General features: G+C 36.2%; 1 protein-coding gene across 4 annotated transcripts in view; it reads right to left on the bottom strand.

Annotated features, from left to right (window-relative positions):
* LOC150091832 (uncharacterized) overlaps positions 1-14,162 on the bottom strand; it is a 256,523-nt gene that overhangs the window by 63,368 nt on the left and 178,993 nt on the right. For all 4 annotated transcript variants that reach the window (XM_090377195.1, XM_090377203.1, XM_090377219.1 and 1 more), the window contains one exon: positions 9,641-9,899. In XM_090377195.1, the coding sequence (XP_090233321.1) occupies positions 9,641-9,899 (259 nt within the window). The remainder of the gene's footprint in view (positions 1-9,640; positions 9,900-14,162) is intronic.

The following is a 14,162-nucleotide window of genomic DNA, read 5'->3' as shown; positions in this document are numbered from 1 at the left end:
TTAATTTGAGCAAGAAGAAGAATCCCATCAGCATTCAGCTTGTTCAACACAATCAAGGCTTTATACACCTCAATCAAAAAAAACCTAGCAGGTGCCTGCTCTCCATTCACTGCAATTTGCAGAACTTGACTTTCTTGGTAAGAGCACCCCTTTGTTCCCCTCGCCAATCTTTTTGCTCTTTTTTGTACTTGTTCTAGCAACTCTACATCCTTCATAAAATGAGGCGTTCAGACCTGTACACAGTACTCAAGGTGTGACCTGACCACTGCCCCATATAATGGGACAATCACCTCCCTGTCCCTGCTAGCAAAATTCCTATATATCATTGACAAGACTCCATGACCTGTCCTGGCAGTCCCTCTGCACTGCTCAGTGAACTTCATATTTGACTGCACAATTACCCCCAAGGTCTTTTTCACTTTCCACTTCCCTGAGTGTGGTACCACACAGTTGGTACATTTCTCTTCGGTTATTGCTACCCATATGCAGTACTTTGCATTTGTAAATGATAAACTTCAGTTGCCACTTTTCAGTCCATTTGCCCAACTTATCTAGATTCAGTTGGAGTAGCATACTGTCTTTACTGTCATTAACAATCCTGACAACCTTTGTATCATCTGCAAACTTAGACATTAAACCTGATATACCTTCATCAATATCATTGATAAATATTCAAAACAACACTGGGCCCAACACCGAACCCTGGGGAACTCCACTAATAACATTTGTCCACGAAGAGCAGTGTCTATTGATTACCACTCTCTGTCGTCTCCCACTCAACCATCCCTTTATCCATTGTAGCAACTTACCCTTAATGCAATATCCCTCCAATCTGTACAGCAATCTTCCATGTGCAACAGTATCAAAAGCTTTTCTGAAATCCAAGTATATAATATCAAAATTATTTTTGGCATTCAGTTCCTTTGTGACCACATCATAATATCCAATCAAATTGGCCTGACAAGACCTCCCATTAATAAACCTATGCTATGCCTTAAGTGTTACGGCAATCTCGTCTAGATGATCCGGCAATGCTTCTTTAACCAGTGATTCCATTATTTTCCCCGGAACTGTGTTCCGGGGAAAATAATGGAATGAAAAAAGTTAAACTAATAGGTCTATAGTTCTTATGTCACCTTTTAAACCCCCTTTGTGAATTGGTGATATGTTTGCACACCTACAGTCCATTGAAATCTACATTCAGCGAAATATTCAGTATTCAGTATTTCACTATTCAGTGAAATCTACAATTTAGAACATAAAATTAGAGCAAATGGAAGGTTAGTAGAACAAGTGAGAGACTGTAGATACCTCAGAAGTTTGACAACAGTAGATGGAAAGAGCACCAAAAAGATTTGTTCAAGAAATGGAATGGCTAAAGAAGCTTTTTGGGAACACAAAGAGCTTATGAGAAGAAAAATGTGAGCAGGGAAATAAAACTAAAGATGTTGAGATGTTATGTTTGATCTGTCTTCCTATATAGGTGCAAAACTATGGACTGTGACAAAAGAAAGCAAAGATAAGATCAATGCTTTTGATATGTGGTGTGATAGAAGAATGTCGAAAATTAAATGGACTGATAAGATGAGGGAATGAAGAAGTTTGGAGAAGAATGGGAAGAGCTTACGAGGGGATCCTCTGGAAACAGACTAGTAACAGTGTTAGAAGGATGGATGGATAGTAGCATTGCTAATTACTTTTACATCGATAGGTGTTGGTGGCAGCTCAGTGCCTATCAATGTATATAGGCACTAATTAGTACTTATTTATTTTTAGTTTTATTGTTTTGCTTTTATTTAGTATTTTATTTAATTTCATGCTTTTATTTATTTAATGCCTTTAGCTTCATATCTTGGCCTAAGTAATATTAATTCACAGCTTGCTTTAACACAGTACAGCATTAGATACTAGTTGATGATACTGGGTACACCAAATTAAGGACAGAACAGCATTCTCATAAAATTACAAAAATGTGATGCACAAAGAGGGTGGTTAAAAATTATACATAAATAATTTTAGATATTTTATCTCTAAAGGCTTACTGAGTTAGTTAACATACATTTTCAAAAAAATTAGTGGATTAATGGAAAGGTAATAAACAGCAAAGGTTAGTCAGATTAAAAATGTAATTCTCTAGCATATATACAAATAGTCACATATCTCTATTAGGGATTACCCTGACTAACTATCTAATCTCTATTGGCATAAGCACTTCATAAATATTGCTTCCTCTACATAAAAAAAACTGGGTTTTCTTTTGACTCTCAGCATTACTTTTCTTTTAAACAACCAATATCTCAAATATCAAATCCTCTCTAACATTGAATATTGTTCAAACATCTGGGACAATGCTCCCATAATCGCTCTCAGACTCCTAGACTCCATTCCAAAGAGTAGATTAATTAATGACCCATCTCTTACAGTTTTCCACTCTGTCTCATTGATTTCTTTTTCTACTGCATTTCTTTTCTATAGATATAGAAAATCCTGAACACAAAAGGTATCAAAATCTATAGTATTTAGTATTGTGTATGGGGAGGGAAGGGATGGTGGAAACTTTGCTCTGGTGACTAAACACCACTTCAAGTCTCCAATAAGCAAAGTGGTGGTATTGCACTGGTTGATGAGAGTAATCTACCACCTAGTGTTAGTATTGGTACATATTAGTATTATATTATAGTATTGTATTATTAGTGTATTTTATATTAGTATTAGTACTGGTAGTGTCGTGCATGAGTTGAGGGAGAAGGGGGGCATGCTGGAAACTTTGCTCTAGAGACTAAACAGGTTTCACCACTTCAAGCCTCCAATAAGCAAAGTGGTGGTATTACATCGGTTCATGAGAGTCATCTGCCAACTAGTGTTAGTATTATATTATATTAGTAATAGTCACTGCATAGACATTCAACATTTTCTAAACATGTAGTTCTTGGTTGTTTGTTTGTTATTTGCTTTTAGGAGCATTAGCAACTAAGGCCATATTGCTCCGGGATATGCGGTGGTCATTTCCTGACCTTTCCACATCCTCCATATTTGGTGGTGACGGGCTCAAACCCCGGCTACGGACTGCTGCTCCTTCCCACCTGGCTACGGAGGCGCCTGTAGTTCTTGGAGTTGATGATAAAGCATCAAATGTTCCTTGCAGGAAAACTGGTAAAACTTAATTAAATATTTAATTTAATTAAGGATCATCTAGACAAGAATTCAGTTATAGCTCAGACGCAGCATGGTTTTGTTAAGGGCAGGTCTTGCCTGACCAATTTGATTGGATACTATGATGTAGTCACAAAAGAACTGGATGCAGGGAATAACTTTGATATTATATATTTGGATCTTAGAAAGGCTTTTGATACTGTTGCACATGGAAGACTGCTGCACAAATTGGAGCAGTGTGGCATTGGAGGCAAATTGCTGCTATGGATAAGGGGATGGTTGAGTGGCAGAAGACAGAGAGTGGTAATCAATGGACACTGCTCAACGTGGACTAATGTTATTAGTGGAGTTCCTCAGGGTTCAGTGTTGGGTCCGTTGTTGTTTTCGGTGTTTATGAATGATATTGATGATGGGATATCAAGTTTAATGTCCAAGTTTGCAGATGATACAAAGGTTGGCAGGGTCGTTAAGGACAATACTGACGCTATGCTGCTGCAACAGGATCTGGAAAGGTTGAACAGATGGGCTGAGAGGTGGCAAATGAGGTTTAACATCGACAAATGTAAAGTGCTGCATATGGGAAACAGTAACCCCAGAGCAACGTATCAACTCTGCGGTACTGCACTGACAGTGGTGGAGAATGAAAAGGACCTGGGGGTAATTGTGCAGGCAGATATGAAGTTCTCTGAGCAGTGCAGACGAGCTGCAAGAGTAGCTCATGGTGTCTTGTCAATGATATACAGGAATTTTTCTAGCAGGGATAAGGAGGTGATTATTCCCTTGTATAAGGCAATGGTAAGGCCACATCTTGAGTACTGTATACAGGTCTGGAGGCCTCATTTCAAGAAGGATGTAGAGCTGCTGGAACGGGTACAGAGAAGGGCAACAAGATTAGTAAATGGAACAAAGGGTTGCTCTTACGAAGAAAGGCTTAAGTTTTGCAAATTACAGAGTTTGGAGACTAGGCACCGGCGAGGTGATCTGATAGAGGTGTATAAGGCTTTGAATGGTTTGAGCATGCTCAATGCCAATGGGATTCTTCATCTTTCTCAGAATAATCACCTCAGAGGGCATAAATTCAAATTGAGGAAGGATGGATGTCGGATAGATGTGCGGAAATTTGCCTTTGGCCAGCGGGTGGTTGGTTGGTGGAACCGACTTCCATCACTTGTTGTTGAAGTTGATAGCCTAAACAAATTTAAAGCTCAACTGGACAGGTATTTCGAACGAACGGAGGGGTGAAATGGGAGTGGGTTTTTTTTTTTTTTTTTTTTTGGCTGATGCCGAATAAGCTTGCTTTCTTGCATCATATGCCTCTGCTAATGCTAATGCTAATTTCATTTAATATTATTTATATCTTCCACTGTTTTAAGTTTTCAGGGTTTCACAGTTAATTTTCATACAGAAATGTTATCTTGTTAGGCTGTTCTGAAATGTAGTCAAGAGCTTTCTTTAATAATAATACTTGAATATCATCCACTTTGTGCAACCAGACTGCACAGTTGGCCGGTGGCGATGTTATCGTGCTTTGGGGCATGTTTTCATTGACATCACTGGACCTCCTCATCTCCACTGAACACAACCTCACCTCCAGATCCTACCTCTACATTGTTTTGGACCAAGTTTTGCCTTACATGGTGACCGTGTATCGAGTTGGCACTGGATGCTTTAAACAAGACAATGTATCACAAGGCCTAAATTGGCTTCTATAATTCCCCCCCCCCTTCCAAACCAGTCTTAACATCATGTGCTGCAACCAGTCAACATCCTTTTACTGTCAGACTTCAAACTCACAGAGCCAACTTTTCTCCTTCCTCATTTATCCCTTCAAATTTTGTTTTCTGAAATAATCTTCCTTCGCACATATTTCCTGAAAATTACAACCTACAGAAATTCAAGTCTAATGTCAACAGTATCTTCTTTCATCTTCTCAACCTTCAACCCGGGCGCCTCCGTAGCCAGGTGGGCAGGAGCAGCAGTGAGTAGCACACGATTCTTGATTAGACCGGGGTTCGAGCCCATGACCACCAAATATAGAGGATGCGGAAAGGTCAGGGAATGACCACCACATATCCCCGGAGCAATATGGCTAATATAGCAATAGTTGCTAATGCTCCTAAAAACCAAACAAACAAACAACAACCTTCAGCCCATGCAGAGTACTCTTCCGCCCACTTATAAAAATATTTTTTTTCTGAACAGCTTATTCTGCAGTGGTACGTATCTGGCAGCTTTCCAGGCTTATAACTGGACATTTTATTTTTTTATTTTTAAGATATCTCCACAGAAAAATCAAGAGGCTCAGGGCCTAGAGGAGTATAATGAATACTTCCTCTAAGAAAGAAGGCATTCATGAACCACTGTTAAGGGAATTCAGTTCAGACAGGTATGGATATTTGTATGAAAAGTGTAGCGAAGTACCATCTTGTTGAAAGTACAACTGTGCCTGCAAACATGGTTTTCAGCACTGTATCATTCACTAAAACTGTAAGGTTCAATTATCTTATAAAAGAAGAATCTTGACCATACAATAATCTCTATTAGGTTAATCTTTCTGAAGAGAAATTAAAGGTTTTCAATAACCAAGATATGTGTGTGAGAGAGAGAGAGAGATGTGAAAGACATGCAAGAGCAAATTAAATTATTAATGTGGAAATGATGAACATACATACACACACACACACACCCCACCGACCCACTCCTATCTCTCTTGTAAATTATGCTTAATTAGTTTAATGAAATTTAAAGGTAACACCAAGATAAAGTCCTAAACCTAAATTAATTCAATTTAATTAATTACATGTCTCTATTCTTAAGACATGTAAAAATATTTATGTCTGGATGCAATAAGATATAACTCAGAGTTACTTCAGTTACTTTGAACTAAGCATCCCAGTTACATCTTAACCCATTCAGATCTCAGCATTGTTTACATGTCTTTAAAATGAAGCCCAGAAAGGTTCTGAAACATGACAACTGTGTACTTGAATTAACTTACTGGTTAAACCAATTACGTATCACTGCACAATTGAGGACAACCTACTGTATCAATCTCCATCATGGCTGCAGTGACAGTACACATTTACAGACTGATGTGCAGATGTGACCTACCAAGTTTTTCAACAAATATGGTGCAAGAACATGCAAATTCAGGTTTGTGACCATTTCATTAAATATTCAACCATGCTGTGAATGCATCTCATTTACGATCTACAACTGCAAAAAGCATATTCCTGTCAATAATCATTGTGAAGTGCCTGAAAATGGCATACCAGATGGAGACAAAGCCCATTGCCCGGAGGGTCATCACGAGACCACAGCATGGTAATCAATGCAAAGTTACAGTGTGGCTTGGTTGTCACAAAGTACCACCAGTTCCAAGAAACAGACTGTTAGCAGATATCTAGGTTGCAGTTTAGACAATCAACAATACCGAGGCAGGATGACTATCTCCAGACCCTCATACCCACCCACTGCAATCACTGAATGAAAGCTACTCAGATACTTTACAGCAGAAGTGACTGGAACATGGATGCCAACCCAAACCTCTGAAATCATCTGCACAGACTTGAAATAAATGCGAGAAGACCTATGGTGTATGCTCCACTGAGTACTCAACATTATATGGCCACTCCTCTTCACAAATGAATCAGTCCAGGTACAGCCTGCAGTCATATTTTTATCAAATCCACAGTGTGACATTGAAAAAGGAATCCAAACAATCCCCTGTGTGCATACAGAAAATTTCAGTTTGGGAGAAATGGATTATTAGTATGGGGTGTTATTATTCTATGTGGTTGTAAGAGGCTTTCATATCATCAGGAATGAATCAGGACTGTCCACAATATATAGAGATGAGGTCATGTGACCCACGGACCTTTCCTATGATACTGCCACTGTAGGTAAAGAGTTCATTTTGATGAATGGCACTACTCAACCTCACAGGGCACAGGTTGTATGGTTATTATTATTATTATTATTATTATTTTTTTTTAGGAGCATTAGCAATTAAGGCCATATTGCTCCGGGGATATGCGGTGGTCATTCCCTGACCTTTCCTCATCTTCCGTATTTGGTGGTCACGGGCTCGAACCCCGGTCCAATCAAGAAGCGTGTGCTATGCACTGCTGCTCCCGCCCACCTGATTTGTATGGATTGGCCTGCCTGCTTTCACTACCTGAGCCCTGTCGAGCATGTTTGGACGCCCTAGGAAGATATACTGCGTCATCCAGGCAGTCCTGTGACACAATCGAGCTGCAAACAGCAATTTGCACAAGAGTGGGGACTGATTTGCAACAACTCATCTGGGCTAGGGACCATGCACTATATAAGAGTTGTTTGTGTCTAGCATTCACAATGGTGACAAAAACTGTCCCTAAAAGCTTACAGTATTTTTCTTCTGATGTGTCATGATGCACTGTTTGAATGTTTTCAACGTACACTGGTTGTAACACAATATATCATGAGGTTCATATATCATCAACTTCACACAAACATCATTTGCACTTATGATTCTGTATTTGATTTGACCATTGTACTTCAAGGAATTTATATTGGTCTAACCTTTAAATTTAATTAAACTAAACTGTGTCATTTCCACACCAAGTTATGATTCATGGTTATTTAATAAATTTGTGATTTTTGCCTGACCAATTATATTCTCTAATTCAGTGCCTTTACTTTTCTTTGTGACAGTGCTAAATACAGAATTACACATGGTGATGTGTAATTCCTGAATTGTGCAAAACAGCAGAGGAATGTAGAAAATTTCACTTTATAGGCTAAAGGGATATTTGACTAACTCATGCATAATTCTCAAGAACACTGTCTTGTTGACTTATCACATGACTGTTTAGTACATTTTTAAGCAAATAGCATCTCTAAAACTACAGCTTGGAAATTTTTGGGCACTTTTTGATATTATTAATATTAGTGGTAGCAAATGATGCAAGAAATTAGCTCATACAGCATTGGCAAAAAAAACCAAAAAAAAAAAAACCTCCTTCCCATTTCACCTATCCATCTCCTTCAATAGCTTGTCTAGTCCTCCCTTGAATTCATTCAAGCTATCCACCTGCATAACAACAGGAAGAAGTTTGTTTCAGCAATCGCCCACCTGCTGGCTAAAGGCAAACTTCCGCACATCTCTCCAAACAGGCCTCTGCGGTTGGGTATATCCATACTGTTTTTTTTTTTTTTTTTTTTGAGTCTTTTTTCACCAACCTTGCGTAGAATTGTTTTAATTCTACGCAAGGTTGGTGAAAAAAGACTCAAAAAAAAAAAAAAAACAGTTCCGCACATCTATTCTGCAACTGTCCTTTCTCAATTTGAATTTATTCCCCCTTGTGTGCGGTCTGAGCAAGAGGAAGACTCCCATCAGCATTGTGCTTGCTCAATCCATTCAAGGCTTAAATGCCTCAATGAAATCACCTTGCAGGTGCCTAGTCTCCAGATGCTGCAATTTGAAGAACTGAAGCCTTTCTTGGTAAGAGCACCCCTTTGTCCCCTCACCAATCTTGTTGCCCTTTTTTGAACCCATTTCAGAAGCTCTACATCCTAAAATAAGGCCTCCAGACCTAGTAACAAAATTCCCTGCTAACAAAATTCCTGTATATCATTGACAAAACCCCATGAGATGTCCTGGCAGCCTATCTGCACTGCTTAGAGAACTTCATGTCAGACTGCACAATTACCCACAGGTGTTTTTCATTTTCTCTGAGTGTAGTATGAGACAGTTTGTACACTACTGTGGGATTGTTGCTACCCACATGCAGTACTTTTCATTGGTCAATATATCTTCATTACTGTCATTAATCACCCTGTCAGCCTTGTTATTATCTGCAAACTTAGACATTAAGTCTGATATACCTTCATCAATATCATTAAAAATACAGAAAACAATTCTCCTACATCTGTCTTTCTTATGTTAACATTCCATGCTCTTCAAATTTATCATGCAAATTAGTTATTGTCAGATGTGTTGGCACCTTTTGTCCATATGGATGTTCCCATGAATGGCAGATGACTTCTCTAATGACTTTTCTCACAGGTCCACTTTAACAAGTTTAAAATGCGTTTCCTCTGCTCAAATGTCAGGTGTTTATTCTCTATGTTGATCAATCATTGGTTTAAATGAAACAGAGGAATGTCAAGAACATGGCTTAGCTACAAAAAGCAAACATTTTTATACAAATTAATTATGACATCTAAGAGGTTTATGGCAATTTAAAGTGTTTTCACATGGTATTTTATGATATACCATGTATATTAAAAATTAGGTTAGTATCTAAATTTTAATAACATTCCAACTTGTCAAAAACAATCTGCTAATAGTAGAAATTAGTTCAACTCCATGGAAAGTAAGAAAAATGGAATGAAAGCTGAAGGACAGGAAGGACTAGTAAGATTTGTATGACATCATAATTTTCAAGTTGCAGAGTCTCTCTCTCTCTAAAGTTAGTACAGCCTCACAAACTATTCTGCTTACCATTTGCCAATTTGTCTTTATCTTGTGCTCCATTTTGGGATTCAGATGATATATACAATATTCCTGTTTTGGGATCTAATTGTCCTGATACTTCTCCTTTGATGTGACTAATTGTATTCTCTACAGAATTCTGTTCTGATATAACCTGGCTTTCTTCCTGAGCAGAAATAGGGGTGTTTGGAGTCAAGACAGAAGTAGGAATCTGCACTCCTCCAGTTTGAAGATTTTCTGCAATTATCCCTGAATCAGCAGCTGACACCTGTATCCAACAACAAAAAACCATGTAACCATGAGCTGAGTATGTGTGTGTAGGAGACATCGCATGACTTTTAATATAGCAAATTATAATGTAAAGGTAGTCAAAACATTACATCTGTTTCCCTGGAAGAAGTTCAATTTTTAATATTATTAAATTTTTTTGTGTTCTGAAAACAGGAATTATTTCTGTACCCTTTTTCTAAACACAAATTATTTTATAAAACTAACAATTGCAAAAGATAAATTAAAACACAAAATATATCACATTTCTATGTATGTAAGGCAATATATATATATGAAGAAAGCCTTAATAATATTTTGCGTTAACCAAATGGTAAAATATCAGAATGTACCAATTGTGATACTCTGATATATACTGTTTAAAACTCTTTGGTATTTATGTCAAGAAATATTATTTTCAAGCATAGAATTTTTTCAATGTGATAGATACTACTACCTAAAACTGAGATGCTAACCTTTTATAATCACTTTCTGTAGCTCAGAATAAGTTTTTTTTCAGTGCTTCTGCGAAATCTTTCAGCAGTAATAGTCATATTTTGCCTCGGCAGAGGAACTGGAAGGAGGGGGCTATCCATTACATATTCTTTCTCACTACCACTGCACAATTCCTAAAATAACACATACCTTCATAAGTGTATTTGTAAAACTATGATGTTAAATATAATCTAAATGATATTAACCTTGCTCAGGTTAAAATTATACTTGTATGCTCTGAACACAACTACTATGCGAACGGAATTCCCCCACCCCATCCCATACAAATAGAGTGCTTTATAAAAAATGCTCCATCTCTTAACAAGGGCCAGTGAAGGGGAAGTATAGTGACACAATAGTGGGACTTGTATGTGAAAATGAATAAATGAGGTTGTTTGTCAGTGTACAGACAAGATGGCAACAGTCAAAAGTAGCAAAAAGTGTATAAATAGCAGAAAAATTTGAGAATACAGTGGAAGTGCAATAATACTTGTAGCATACAAGAAAGCAAGAATTTGAACAATAACTCTTTACTGCAATGCAATAATATGACCCTTCATGGTCAATGGCCAGGGAAATCTAACCCAGTAATCTTCAATGTTGGCAATAGCATCCACCAGTGAATATTTTGATGTTTTGTAGATGTTAAAAGCTTTCCTTACCTCATATATAATCAAAAAAGGGAGGTTGTAGTCAACAACTGCCTGTCAAAAAAAAAAAATAAAAAAAAAAATAATAAAAAATCCAAGTAACAAAAGGAGGATATCTTTGAATAACCTTTACAAACTCGAAGCTTGACACTGAGTTTCTGGTTAGCAAGCACCAAGAATAAAACACAGATTAAAATGTCTGTCAAATTTACTTTAATAATTTGTTTTGGTACTAATAAACATGTTAACACTTGATATCTTTTCCACATTGAGATTTTATCAAAAATTCTGCTGTTAAACTGAGATGAAAAGTGAGTGCTGAATGCATTTCAAATGGAAAAAATATAGTAAAAGTCGGTGTTAACTCAAACAAGATAATAGGCATCAAAAAACAGAAAAAACAATTTATTTATTTATTACATTAATAATAACAGAACAAATACAACTTTGCATACATACGTTGTCAAGTAGATATTAAAGTAGTATAAAAAGGTTGAAAATCATTGATCTAATTCATAGTTACGTATAATAAAATCAGATGACTGCAAGGTAAATCTGATGGGATGAGAGGTTACAGTATAAAATGAAGCAAAGGTAAAAAGTTGCACAGCAGACATGAAATGAAAAGAATCCTGCAGAGGTGTTAACAACAATAGTTGTAAAAAAATTCAGCAACAATATGCAAGCAAGTTTGGATTATGAACTGCAAGTCCATCATATCATATGGAAACTATACTAGAGGTATTTGTGGCTACCAGAAAGATTCATGACCTAGGCCCTGATGATACACTGACTCCCACCTGCACCAAAATAATTTCATAGTCCATGTTTGCTATATCATAATTATGAATAACAAACAGGTTATATAATCAAGACATAATGACTATTTATTCTCACAGGACAATTAGTCCTGTGAGAATAAATAACCATTACTTCTCTTTGTCAATGTGTAAAAATTTATAATACAAGCATATTTACTTGCCCAGAAAAAAGAAAACTATTATTCTTGTTTGTTTATAAAGCAAACCATGGTTAAAAACAGATTTCTTTTTTTACTGTGAAATATTAATTACTTGCAACACACAACAAAAAAATCATCATGATGGAATGAACTAAGAAACAGTCCAGTGAGAGTAATGTTTATTTTCTTTATATAATGAATTAATACAGTATCTTCAATTTTGTATCTTTGCAAAACAGTCAGTCAGTTACTATATCATTTAGTTCTGTTTGCTAACTATGCTTTTCAGTGTGTGCATTCATTTTAAAGTGTATATGAATCTTGACCATAAAATTAATTTTTCATAATTCAAGCTACTCAAATACTCATTGGTATGTTAAGCAATACGTGTACAACCTATTTTTACAGTTGGAAACATCAGTGTTATGAGAGCTTATACACATCTTTCATATTGGATGTTTTGGAAATAATCTTGTTTCAGATCTGTTTGATTAAAAAAAAGAAGCATTAAATGAAAACCAACTTAATATTATAAAACCACAAGTATAAACTTTTTGGGAGGGAAAAAAAAAAAAAAAATCTCCGTTTCAGCAAGTGCATAATTTTATAAGGATGCATAATCCCAACTGAAGAGGCCTTTAAATATAAGCCTCTTCAGCTGGGCCTAGTAAATATAGTCTGGGCATTTTGTTGTTGCACAGGGTTGACTTTAGATTCATTGATGAGACCAGGATGAACTTGATATTATGCATTCTGATTAAGTGATCAGACTGAATGGATTATAAGGACGTGCACATCTTTCTAATTGATATACCATAAGTAATGTCAATTATATCATGAAGAATGTGGTACACCACAGAATTGCATATCTGATCTTGACAATTTTATTCTTGTGGCTGTGTTGATTACCACAACAGAAGACTTTTCTGTTTAATGCAATCATTGCAGTTATCCTTTAGAAGGAGTGAGCTGTCCTATAGACATATCAGATTTTTTTTTTAAGTTTGTAGCAGCAAAGCAACCATCTTCTGTTCATCACAATACTGAGAAATGTCAGTCTGCCAATGCTCTCCTAAAAAAATAAATTTTTTGTTTATACTCCAGGACAAAATCAGAGGAGTTTACAAGATAGACAATAAAAGAAACAGCACTGTATTTAGTAATCACGCTCATGTGAACCACAGTCACTCAAAGCACATGTACTTATACACCCTTGCGCTTGACCACTGAGCTATGACAGCCTTTCCATGATGAAATATACACTATGATTACATAGTGTTAGTACTGGTTATCTACACAGAGAATTAGGAACACCATACAATAATCTCTTACATCTTCCATGTAACATTTCCAGACTAGAATGGAATATATGGAAGGTTCAACATTATTATCAAGAAAATCAAAGTTTGTCAGAAATACACCCAACTTTATTTTTTATTTGTAGAATAACACTGAAACCATTTATAACAAACTTGGTTTGCCGTTCTTGGCTACATATTACAACATAATAATTATCTTCTGACTACAGTTCCTGTGTCATATGTCACATATTTGAAATGCTACTTCATGACAAGTCATTGTTATTGGACATTTACTTATCTGCTTAACATTACTACTAATTTCATTTTAATATAAATGGCATCACCAAAAAGGTGAATTCACTATTTATTTAAAACCCAAACCACTGCCTCAACAGCTATTTTGAAACTTTACTGGTCTCTTCAAAGATGATAAATAAGTTTCCATTAGCAAACTACGTCAGTGGGTGATTAATTTACCAAATCTACTTGAGTAGCCCATTGGCAAATGAAGAAAATTTTCCAATTAATCACACCAAAAGTTGTACCCTTTAGCTCCTAATACTGGCCTGATCCATGTTTGTCTTATATAGCAAAATTGCAGGATTATTTTATAAAAATTGAACACAAGAATGCACACAATTTAAGTTATTGAAAATCCTGCAACCTTTATTTTACTTTGCTATGTAAGCCAAATGCAGTCTAGTATTAAGAGTTCAAGGTACATGTGACATTTGGTATGTAAGTAAAAAGGCTATTTAATCATTTACTGTATTTAGTATTAATGTGCTATGTTTATTTCTTTTTAAAGCAACTTTTTTGATATTTGAATTTTTATGTCCAACCCCCTTGCTTAATTC

The sequence above is a fragment of the Mastigoproctus giganteus genome, chromosome 1 (genome assembly GCF_048544385.1).
Source record: "Mastigoproctus giganteus isolate SK-2022 chromosome 1, ASM4854438v1, whole genome shotgun sequence".
Taxonomy (NCBI): domain Eukaryota; kingdom Metazoa; phylum Arthropoda; class Arachnida; order Uropygi; family Thelyphonidae; genus Mastigoproctus; species Mastigoproctus giganteus.
The sequence above is the reverse complement of the archived record's forward strand: the minus strand, read 5'-3'. Positions and strand labels throughout refer to the sequence as shown.